The 12,131-nt window shown below is 38.8% G+C and overlaps 2 protein-coding genes across 2 annotated transcripts; one reads left to right on the top strand and one right to left on the bottom strand.

The window, feature by feature from the left end:
* Window positions 1–465: 465 nt before the first annotated feature.
* LOC104611685 (MFP1 attachment factor 1-like) lies at window positions 466–1,179 on the top strand. Its single transcript, XM_010278861.3, has one exon. It carries the CDS (start codon window positions 520–522, stop codon window positions 1,024–1,026), a length of 507 nt encoding a protein of 168 aa, XP_010277163.1. The 5' UTR covers window positions 466–519; the 3' UTR covers window positions 1,027–1,179.
* A 9,570-nt stretch (window positions 1,180–10,749) lies between these two features.
* LOC104611686 (uncharacterized) lies at window positions 10,750–11,873 on the bottom strand. The gene is made up of 3 exons (XM_010278862.3): window positions 11,366–11,873; window positions 11,118–11,282; window positions 10,750–10,980 (listed from the first exon to the last, which is right to left on the bottom strand). The coding sequence occupies exons 1-3, from the start codon at window positions 11,714–11,716 to the stop codon at window positions 10,927–10,929; spliced, it is 570 nt and encodes a 189-aa protein (XP_010277164.1). The 5' UTR covers window positions 11,717–11,873; the 3' UTR covers window positions 10,750–10,926.
* Between the last annotated feature and the right edge of the window lie 258 nt (window positions 11,874–12,131).

The following is a 12,131-nucleotide window of genomic DNA, read 5'->3' as shown; positions in this document are numbered from 1 at the left end:
GACCTAATAAAAAAAACTAGAAATTTTCCCTATTCAATAATCAATATAAATCAGAATTTATTTACATTAAAAAAATATATAAATTCAAAATTTATTAATATTAAAAAATATATATAAAGAAGGGAAAAATGATGTGGAGAAGAAGAATTTGGTTGGAAAAAGAAGGGAAAGAGGTGAAAAAAAGAGGGGCATTCAACTAGGTTTTCTAGGTTTATTTATAAGTCGGGCCGGGCCGGATTCGGGCCGAGCTATTTTGGAAAATCACAAGCCCGGCTCGAATTTATTGCGGGCCTGGCTTTTTGGCCCGAGGTTAAGCCCGCGGGCCTATATACCTGTTCAAGCTCGTCCGGGGACCGGGCCGGCCCGGCCCGGCCCGTCGGGCCACCCGGCCAATGAACAGGTCTAGTTAGGTACTCCACTGACATGTATGAAAGTTCCGGTACTAAATTGACACTGCCCTCAAAGTTTAGGTTAAAGTCTGGATAGCATATAGCATTTGTTGGGTCATTTGCATCTGCGATGAGCGAAAAGGAAGAAGAGAACGGAGTGACGGAAGAGGCGACTCAAATGGCCGTGGAATCTGAAGAAGTCCAACAGCAACAACATCAAGAGAGTGAGATGGTCAAGAAACCAGATAAGATGAATATCTCCTTAAGCATTTGGCCTCCAACCCAGCGCACCCGAGAAGCTATCATCAGCCGCTTGGTAGAAACCCTATCTGCCCCTTCTATGCTCTCCAAGCGCTACGGCTGCGTACCCGCTGAGGAAGCCGCTTCCATTGCTCGTTCCATTGAAGAAGATGCCTTCTCCACCGCCGTGGCCGCCCATTCCTCCACCCCTAAAACTGCCGATGACGATGGGGTTGAGATTCTTCAAGTATACTCCAAAGACATCAGCAAGAGAATGCTCGAAGCCGTGAAATGCAGAGCCACCGCTGCTTCTCCCAACGAAAACCCTTCGCAGGGTCCGGCCGCTACCCCCGCAACCAGTGAGGAAATTTCACCTGCCAAAATCGAATCTTCGTAAATCTTATTGGTTCTTTTATGTGTTAGGCTTTATTGATATTGGAGTCATGGTATTGAACTGATGTTATGTTGAGATCTCTTTGTATAAGTAATGGATCTCTTTGGCTTTTTATATTTTGCTACAGTTAATAGATTGTGTGGACCTTTTAGTTCAGGGATGAATATAAATAAGGAGATAATGGTTTGGGAAACATATAAAAGAAAAGATCGGTGGTTGTGAATAATTCAAGTGTTTAATTCAGCTATTTTGGTCCCTGTTCTGCATCACCTTGCTTAATGTAGAACATGGATCTAAACATTAACGGTTTTTTTCCTTAATTTAAGATTTAATTCCACTTTTTGAGGGTAATTAGGAGTCAATATATCATTATAGAATGAAGAGTTGTCTCTTTTGATTCAAGAGTAACAGAGACTGATAAAATAAGGAGTTAGGAAAGATGATAGATGTAGGGGAAAATAAGAAAGAGTAGAAAATTTGAGAATGGGAGGGGGAGTATTGAAGATGAATTGGTAGAAAATTAGAAGGGGACGCAAGAAGAAAACTTGGTGGAGGAAGGAAGGGAAGGAGTTGGTGGGGAAGGAGAAGGGAAAGGAATTAATGGGGGAAAGGAAAGAAAGAGGAGAAGTGATTAATAAGGAGGTAGAAGTGAGCAAAGATAGTGAAAATACCCAAGTTTATAAAAGAAAGAAAATACATAGAACAAAACCTCTTACAGATATGGAAGAAGAAGGAGAAGAAGCTTTGGATGGAAATTCCCAAGAAGAGGAGGTGTTTGTAGATGAAACACACACTGTACAGGGAGTGATAGAATTAGAAGAAGTGGTTATTAAGGAGGTAGAAGTGAGCAAAATCATTGTTCATCCTCAATCACTTTTGTCCTTGGGGTTGAGGATTTTGCAAGAAGAGCATTTAGAGAACTTGAAGAAAATGGGGTCAATTTGAGATGAAAAGTGATTGAGGAAGGAGAGGTGGAAACTGGGAAAGACTTGATGAGAAATGTGGTTCGGAAAGGTGAGTTGGGTTTGAGTTGATGGTAAGAGTTTGGTATTGGGAATTTAGGTGAAGATATGGGGTTTCTATTGTAAGGAGTAGTTTTTCTAAAGCTCTGGTTGGGGTAGAATGTTGTGTCCAAAGGTTTTTTCCTTTCCGAGAAGTGAAGTTGGTTTTGGGGGGGTTGATTTTTTCTTTTTTGTGGGTTATATCTTATCTCCATTGATGTACTCTATTCTCTCATCTTTTTCTTAATAATTTTTTATTTATCTAAAAAGTTAGAAAGTAACAATGAGGAGAATAAAGTCTTTTTTTCCTTTTTTGTATCCTGAAGTTCTTTTCTTTTTTATTTTGGATTGAGATTTTGGTGAAGATTATGTAGTTTAAAACCAAAGTTTAAAATGTCTTGAGCATGCTTATTTACATAGTTATTTTACCTCTTTCCTATGGAATAGAATCCAAAAGTTTAGGTATGCATGATTTCTTGGTGCATCAACCTCTAGAAATAGAAAGCACATGGATATTCAGTGGGTGATATACAAAGGGGCTGGTCAGCAGTGGCAAACTCTTCAACTAGACAACCTGTCATGCAGCCCTCTTTTTTTTTTTTTTGATAAATCTGTCATGCAGCCCTCTTGGACACCAATAACACAACAAAGGGTAAAATTAAATTTTGATGGAAGCTCCATGGGTAATCCAGGACCCTCGGGAGCTGGGGGAGTCTTTAGGGATGGGGAGGGCAGAATGGTGGCACTATACTCTGGTCCCATAGGAGTGGGAGACTCTTTGAGAGCTGAAATTTTGGCTCTCCTACAAGGCCTGAGATTTGCTAAGCAATGGGAATTTCAGAACTTGGAGGTGGAAGGAGACTCTAAATTGTTAATAGGGTGGCTGTAAACAAAGAAATTAGGTGTATGGAAGTTTAGATAGCAAATAAGGGAAATAATCTGCTTGGCAAGGGAAGTTGGAGGAACATTCAAATGGGTAAGGAGATCAGCAAACTCTGTGGCAGATAGCTTGGCAAAACAGGGGACTTTCAAGGAAAACTTATTTTGGGCTGTACTGTAATCCTTGATGTTATTTTGGGGTCAACACTCTTTGTCTGAGTGGTTGATAGTGTAAGATGTTTATTTAATTTCCTTAATGAAAGTTACCGTTTCCAATAAAAAAAAATGAAATAAGTTTTGATATACTTATTTTTGTGGGAGCCTGAAGAGGAAAAGAGGGATCATAGGGTTAGATGGGAAGTGATAAGTAGAAGCATGGATTCAGGGGGCCTAGGAATTGGGAAATTTCAAAAGTGAAATATGGCTTTGTTGGGAAAATGGTTGTGGAGATTCCCGGTGGATCAAGAAAAACTGTGGACAAAGGTGATTAAGAGCATACATGGGCTGGTGGCTGATGGCTGGGACACTGAAATTTTGGCCTGAGCAATTACTGCAACTCCTTGGAAAGCTATCCATGCCATCCTTGTTTTCTACTATTTGTCAGGTATACTTGTGCTCTAGAAATTCGGTGAGATTTGGGGAACATGTTTGGGTGGGGGAGGTATCACTTAAAGACCATTCCCTTCCTTATTCTCCCTTTCTACGAACAAAAATAAGCTTGCCTTTTACCTTTATTTCCTTCATTGGTCAAGGGCCTGAGCTTAATTGGGATTTGGGGTTTAGACGAGGTCATAGAGAGTCAAAGATGGAAATGGTGTGGTCTTTGGTTTAGATACTTCAGAAGGTTTTCTTGGACCCTTCTAGGGTGGATTCTCGGATTTGGACCCTTACCTCTTTGGGCTCCTTCACTTGTGCCTCTTTTTTCAATACCCTAACACAACCTACTTCTACTCCTACCAATCACTTTCCATATAAAGAAGTGTGGGGGAGACCGGTCCTTCCTAAGGTTGGAGCACTGTGCTGAGAAATAGCTCTGGAAAGAATTAATACTTGTGATCAAATTCAAAGAAAGAAGCCTTTTTGGTACTTTTTCCCGCATTGGTGTACCATTTGTAAAGCCAATGGTGTGTCTTGCTTTCACTTACTAATATCCTGCCCCTTTGCTTCTTCTACTTGGGAGTGGTTTCTCTCTTTATTTGGTTGTAGGTGGACTCCACCTGCAAGGCTGCAAGACTTAAAGCCTCTTCTTCTATTCAGTTGGTAGCCGGATCAAAAAAGGGGGAAGAATCATGCGAAGGTGCACCAAGGCAGTGGTTTGTTGGATAATTTGGGAGGAAAGTAACCAAAGAATATTTGCCGAAAAAGAAAGAAGCAAAAAGACAATTATAGAAGTGATTACTTTGAGGGTGGCACAGTGGGTAAAGACAGTGAGTTTATTTGATGATATTCCTATAGAGACCATTGTGAACAACTGGCAGGAAATGGCAGCCTTAGCTCCAAGCAGAATCATTGTTCATCCTTCACGGCATCCCCCAGTGGAGGGCTTTATCAAGCTCAACTTTGATGGGAGCAGTGAAGGAAATCCAGGGCCATCAGGGGTTGTGGTGTTTTCAGATTGGAGACAGGGTCAGTAATAGCTCTTTTTTCAGGTCCAATTGGGTTTGGAGATTCTTTGAGAACAGAAACTCTGGCTTTGTTAGAAGGGGTGAAAAGGGCTAAGGAGCTAAATATAAACAGGTTGATCATTGAAAGGGATTCACAAGTAGTAATTGGCTGGATAGAGAAGGCAAATGATGGGTTATGGACATCCATTAATGAACAAAAGGCAATATGAGTGGTTAACACAAGGAATGGGAGTGCGTCTCCAGTTGGCCAAACAGGGGGTGGGAAGAAGCCAATAGTTTTGGGCTACATTGTAATTTTCTTTTGGAGGAGAGTTAAGAGAGTTTACCTCCCCCACCATTGTATTTAACTGTTTTACTGATTTATTAATGAGAATCCTCTGTTACTGATAAAAAAAATACTTATTTTCATTCTGTTATTTATAATTAACACCTTGTCTAAGAGGTCTAGGTGCCAACATTTTTTGCTGATTTCAGCTTGAGCAGCATCAGCATGTTGCAAGGAAATTCGTTACAAGTATCGACATGGATAGACCCATTTGGTTTGGGTATCATATTTGGGTTTCAGCATAATGGTATTGAAAATATTATCCCTGTGAATTGGCCTGGAATTTAGAACTAGTCCTCAGAAATCCAAACTAGATCCAATAGATAATTATTGAATAGATATTTTAGGAGCTAAGGTTAACTCTTGGGCATCAAAAGAGGTGGGAATGCTTACTGGAGTACCTTATTTTAAGCGCCTTCAGGGTTTCAAATCTAAGTGGAAACCGACAAATAATTTGGGATAGATTTTTTCTTTACAAGGTCTTAGTTATGCTGAGATAACCTGCATAGTAGTTCTCTTGTTGCAAATTATTGTGTTGATTTTGCTGAAGGGCAATATTGGCTTAATTCCTGGCATGTAGAGTTGACTTAGCATTATCAATTTGTGTGCACCCATTTGATGGACAAGTCCTTGTGGAGTGAAACAAATATGTTTTACAACATTTCTCAAAAGAATGTTTTACAACAATTTGTCTTTATTATTTGGATGGGTGTGCCAAAGAATATGGTAGCTAAGATACATTTACATTTTTTTGATAAGTAATAAAATACATTTGTGTCGCCCTTATGGTTACACTATATAATGCCTTCATATTGCATTCACCAAATTCTGGTTTAATCAAGAAATCTCTTAAGCAAGGTGGGAATTCTTTGTCCCAAGGTTTTTTCCTCAATGAGAATGTTGGCCAGGACATTCAGATAGCATCATAGCACTTGACTATGGAACTGTCAAGAAGTTCTCGTTGAACCACAGTTCATTTGCTGCATATAGCATCACACCCATGTGAGGAAGTAATCTCATAAGCAAAAAGGGGTTGTTATGGATGTATCTGAGACATGCCTTTTATTTGATTTCACAATTTCAGTTGTTATTAAGAGTTGAAATATAGACATTTGAGTGAAGATCAAATTCCTTTGAATCTCCTTAATGTTGCAAAATTTACTGAATGATTATGCTCTTTGTTGGTATGATAGAAGAAGAGAATTTTTGCCAGTAATAGTTAGACAAATTTTTCAGTGATAAACATTACATTGAATGCTTTGTTGACTCTTGACTTCAAGAAATAACTAACTGAATAAATGTTAATCAACAAAATAATACTCTTGAAAAAATAAATGTTAATCAACGAGGTACTTCTCTTTTTATTTTTAATGAATTTATTCTTTACTCTTTCTAAAAAAGGACAACCAGGAACATTTTCATGAGAGACGATGAATGGACAAATTTGATTAATGAAAAGAAAATTGTACACCAGAGGAAATTCGAGGTGAGAAGAAAGAATAAATTTGAGTTTATGACAAGGACAGGAAGTTCTTGAAAGGCACGGCTGAACCATCAAAAAAAAAATAGTGCTTCTTTCATCTTTAAGTGATTTTGTATTAGATTATGCATGCTTTTTTAGCTTGAACGACATATGGTTTTCTTTGAAGGGTGGGATAAGGCCTAAGGGTCCCTACCAATCTCATGTTTTGCATATTTAGTAGGCTTTGATTATGAATTGTTGCCAATGGTCCATCATGGTTATCCCTAATGCATTTGACCTTTTATATGAGTTCTTGGGTTAAATTGATTTGAAGAAGAGCACTCCTGGCTGAGTATATTTTGTGGTTTGCATTCATCATGATCAATATTACTTTATATTTGGCTTATTCGTTTTGTTGCAACTGGGTGCCTGGTAGCTCATTTCAATTACACACCTTGTATTTGACCCTTCAAAAGGTACATTTCATGAATCATTTGCTCATTGTGCGTGTGGCTACAAGAGTTTGCTGTTATGAGTGAATAAAGTTTCCTCATAGGGTACTTCAATTTAGGGTAGCACATTTATGTTTCTTAAAGTTCAAGAGGCATACACCAGAGTTCTTCCCAAGGGTTGGGACAAGAAAATCTTCCACCTTGTGCACATTCTTAAGATAGCTTAATAAGAAACTTGTTTCTTGTTATTCCATCATCTGGCTATATTGTGTCACTGTATCTATTCTATTATGGGTTTTCCTGGGTTTTTAATCTTCTGATGGCATTATCTCCTTGCACTGGTCAACATGAGTTTGAGATAACTGGGAAACACCATCTGATGACCACCAAAACCTGGGCTACAAGTGATGGACCTACTTCTAAATTCTGAAAACTTGTTTCGTGTTTCTTCCACCTTGTGCACATTCTTAAGATAGCTTAATAAGAAACTTGTTTCTTGTTATTCCATCATCTGGCTATATTGTGTCACTGTATCTATTCTATTATGGGTTTTCCTGGGTTTTTAATCTTCTGATGGCATTATCTCCTTGCACTGGTCAACACGAGTTTGAGATAACTGGGAAACACCATCTGATAACCCCCAAAACCTGGGCTACAAGTGATGGACCTACTTCTAAATTCTGAAAACACTTTTAGCATTTCAATGCTAACCTTGAGTAATCAAGAATTGGAAATCGGCTCCCCAAAAAAGTTACATAACCTAAACAATAACAAAAAAAAAATGTCATTAGAGGATTTGTTACAACTTTGCTTTCATTCTTCAAGGTTTATTTTCCTTTTATCATCCTGGGCCTGAGCAGTTGGGTCCCTTGCTTTCATTGACAGATTTGTGCACCCATCTGAAAGCTTTCAGCCACAATCTGGGTACCCATCAAAAAGAGCTATTTTAGTCGACATAGCAAGGCTGTGGCCTCCTAATATGATGCCTAGGGAGCATGGACCTTAGTCAAGAACCACGGAATCACATTGTCGCAAACACTTTTGACTAATAATGCATGCTAGCCTGGTGTGGAGGTAATCTTCTATCCTTGACATCCTACCTTAGGGAGCTTCCTTCCCCAATTGGGCCTTAGTAACTCAAAGGTATAGTGCTCAATTAATCTTTAGAGAGACCACTCACCTCTGAAGGGCCTCAATTACCACGGAAGCAACAATCTACACTTAGTTTTTATCTTTGTTTTCTAGGTGGTTGTTTAATTTTGCATCACCTATCTTCTTTAGGAGATCGATGATTCAAAAGTTGTTTCGTTACCCTGGTGAAAATGTTCACAAGTGTACTATTGATGCTGACTCTGGCTTAAAAATATTGGAAAGAAGCATCTATCTTTTTGGCAACACTTGTCTCTTACTGTCTTTGACCAGATTACTTTCTTGGTATTATGCGATAGGAAGTGAATTCATAGGTTGGTATGTGGTCAAATATCCGAGTCATGCGATCACAAAATACTTCAAATTGCATTATGTGTTTTTGGCTGGTAGAATCAGTTGAGACTTGGAAGAAAATAGGCAGTGGAAATACAGATATTGCTTTTAGGTTCATATACAGATGTATGACGCTACCAGCCTTTCCTGGTTGATAGATTGGCAAAGGGTAGGGGTGGCCACGAGACAAGCTTTTCACAAGCTATTCGAGTTTGGCTCAGTTTAAACTGAGCTTCAAGTCGAGCTCGAGCCTGATATATAGGTTTTGTTTGCTAATCGAGTCGAGCTTGAGCCCAATGAAAGCTCGGCTTGTGAGCCTTGCAAGCCTAATCAAGCCTAGTATAATAAATAAATAAATTTTTATTATATACATATACATATTGTTATATATAATAAATAATTTTTATAATCCTTGTTTTTTTGTATGTAAAATAAAAACATTTTTATATGTATATTTTTTATTTTTTAGAAAAAAAATTGTCTTACAGTCGAGCCGTGTTCGAACTTGTGAGCCTTGAACCAAGTCGAGCTCAAGTTTTTAGCTCGAATTGAGATTGAACCTAACACAATTTCAGCAAGCTGAGTTCAAATAGCCAAGTATTCGGCTAGGTTCAACTCAAATCCACCCTGGAGTTTCTCTTTCACATGACATCTGGTGGGTGTCATTTGTCGTGCCATCTCTTCTTCCACGTCAACCTATGTAGGCTTGCCCATCCAGAAATGGTTGGAAAGCTTGGGACTTGTGGTCATGGTATTTACTTAATATGCTCTCCATATTAAATTTTGATCCAAGCTGCATTTCTGACTTAGGGCTGGAGGCGTTAGTTCATCAAGTAGCCATTTATTTTCATTGAAGTATTACCCAAAAAAAAGATTTAAAAAGGAGTGAAATGAAAGAATTGGGTAAGGATTTCCTGTGTTCGGTTAACCAGGATGGGGAAAGTCGATTCCTTGGGAAGATAAATTTTTTCAAAGAAAGAATAGAACAGATGACATTTGAGAAACTTATGAGTTGCCTGAGTCGTATGTTTTAGATGGTGTAACATCCAAGACGAAAAGGTTGCCCTCCACATTTAATCTGGAGAAGAAAATGATACGGGAAGTGTAGAAGTCATATGGAGACATATTGATTATTGGTGGTTTCTTGGGGAGAGTTGATGGCATAGATTGTGGTTGTTCTAGAGCCTAGAGGGAGTATGCGTTCTGAGTTACCTATTTTGTTAACCCTCTCCCCCACCCCCCACACTCATACGCACATAAAAGAAAGGAAAGAAAGAAGGAAAAAGCGAAAGATGTTTCTCTGTTCAATTATCATCTAAGCCGATAAACCCTGATCCAACTATATTTCGTGGTCGGAGACATGAATCCTGTTTCTTTATATTCAATATATGGTACTAATATTATTCCATTCATGTTTCAACCCCGTGTCAGTATTTTGGTGGGTTGAGGTGGATTCAAAACATTGCGCGGACAGAGTGGTATGGAAAGCAACCGTAGTAACAAGTGTTAGTGGCAGATTAAGCGTTGAGGATCAGTCATCAGATTGGGCCAGAGTTTGATAGCTTTTTGGGTATGAGATTATCAGATCTTTCTGAGCTATTAAGCTCTTTTCTACGTGAGTTTTGTTAAGAGTAAGAGCTGATTTCTGATTAAGAAGTCAACTGGGTGTTTTTTGAGAAAAAATAGTGTTGTATTGGTATACCGTTTTCTGAGAAGATTTTTTTTTTCTTTTTGTATGGAACTGTTGCTGATTGCTGCCACATGGGCATTTTTCAACTAGTCCGGATCTCCTGCACATCGATCCTACAAATCTTCCTGCCATATCAGCGTCGCAACATGGATGAATCTTGCATGCGCAAGTGAGATTAACAGACGTTTCATTCTAAGTTTAATATATTAAAATTTACACTTAATTTTAAATCAAATAATAGGGGATAAAGGTTTAAAGGCTTTCTTCTTGATACTAGATAAATAGATAATTTTAATGCCATTAGTGGGAAAGAGCGGCTAAATTACTGGAAATATTATTGTAAGGCTTCGACTTTTGACTGGGGATCTCTCTATTTTTTTTTTTTTTTATTTGGCCCCTTTTATTCATGTTCAGGATGTCAAAATTGGATTTGATACTCCACAGTTTTATCATTTTGACATCCTGGGAGTTTCAGTAAAGTATAAACCACTTATTGTCACACTTTCTCACTTCACTGTCGATTAAGTAGCAGATGTAGGTTTTCTTCTTGTTTATTTATTTTTGGTCCAGATCACATGCCATAAATTTAATGGAACTTCAAAGGATGCGCGAGAACCTTACCAAATAAAACACTATTTACCCTTTCTTTTTTACCGTGTAGTTGATAAATTTTCTTTTCCTTTTGATAAACGATTCCATCAAACTGAAACTTCAAAAGAAAATAATATTCCATCAAATTATACAATATATTTATTAAAGAGTGCTCTATTAAAAACAATAAAGAACGCGTAGATTATAGAGCCGTGCAAGTTGGTGGAATTGTGGGTTGGTGCATGAAGCACTTGATTTATTCTTTCGTTTTGTTCTTATCCTTATATCTTCCATGGGAGATTGAGCAGTGTACAGGGATAAATTAGTCAATTACAATTGCTTATCAAATTAAAATAAAATAATCTATTACACTCTTCTTTGTCTTCCCAATAGGTCTCAACCATCTACCAAACTTTCGCTCCGACTGGGCTTGGAAGAGATGAAGGTTACCTGGTAATAGGAAGTAAGTCAGAGGTACAGGAATAATTTAGGATGTGAAAGCAAAACCTGCATGCGGCTTTCATATCTGGTCTAGTCTAGATTAAAAAAGAAAAGAAAAAAAAAATCGAAGGACGTAGATTAATTACCTCTCGTTGGTGCTCTTCTTCAAAGCTTGGGACCCAGTCGTTCGTTGCAGGGTTGCTTCTGAACCTCGTCATCGGCTTTCTTGTTCCCCCATCATGGCTTCTTTGGATGCCAAGACCATATCCATCTCCACCTTCTCCCATCATCTTTATAAACCCACTTCCTATCTGCACTCTCCCAGAAGAAAACCAACTCGTAACAGATCAGAGAATCGGTAAAACAAATATGGAATGAACTGATTGATGCTTACCGTGTGGTGCTGTTTGTCGATAGAATTAAACTCCTTGTAGTATTGGGTCTCCACAAACTCCTCTTGTACTATAGAATCTCCCTCCTTTACAGAGATGGGCAGGGATTGTGACTGAAGATAAAGAAACTTGTGGAGTTCAGGGATGTTATCCCCCTCAAAGGTGGAGATCTGGTCAGACTCGGTGGTGGTAATCGTGGTAATATCGGTTTCGCTTCGGTTGGGTTTCTTGGGCCGCTTGGGTGTTATGGAATCGAAGTGAGCCCTGATCTCCTCGGCGATCCTCAGCTGTTCATCAGCGTCTGACACCTCGTCGCTACGGCTAGGTTTCTTCACCACCCACTGTCCGCCCATTGGTTTTGAGTTTTGAGTTTTGATCGATTGGTCGCTCTGCCGGGTCTGTCACCAATGACTAAACTCACCAAGCCAATGTCGAAATAAAGTGGTTGAAGTCCCTGGATGGCTGCAATATTTATAATTAATCCATGATCCAACGAAAACGAGGAGGAAACCAGAAACTCTCAGAAAGAGACGTAACAATTTTGCGTTGAAAGTCAATGGGCCACTTTGAACGCATTTGTATAATTTCCCTTGATTGCTCATTGTTGTAGGCTTAGCTTGCATAAGTGCATAACCCAACTGCTAAAGTCCTAAAACTGAGCAGACCGGAATAGCTGAAAAATAACCCAAAGCAGTTCGCTTTGAACCACCAACAGAATGTGTAATAAATCAGGTTGAACCGGCTGAACTATGTAGAGTTTTGGACCAA

The sequence above is a fragment of the Nelumbo nucifera genome, chromosome 1 (genome assembly GCF_055504915.1).
Source record: "Nelumbo nucifera cultivar China Antique chromosome 1, China Antique-T2T, whole genome shotgun sequence".
Classification (NCBI taxonomy): domain Eukaryota; kingdom Viridiplantae; phylum Streptophyta; class Magnoliopsida; order Proteales; family Nelumbonaceae; genus Nelumbo; species Nelumbo nucifera.
The sequence above is the reverse complement of the archived record's forward strand: the minus strand, read 5'-3'. Positions and strand labels throughout refer to the sequence as shown.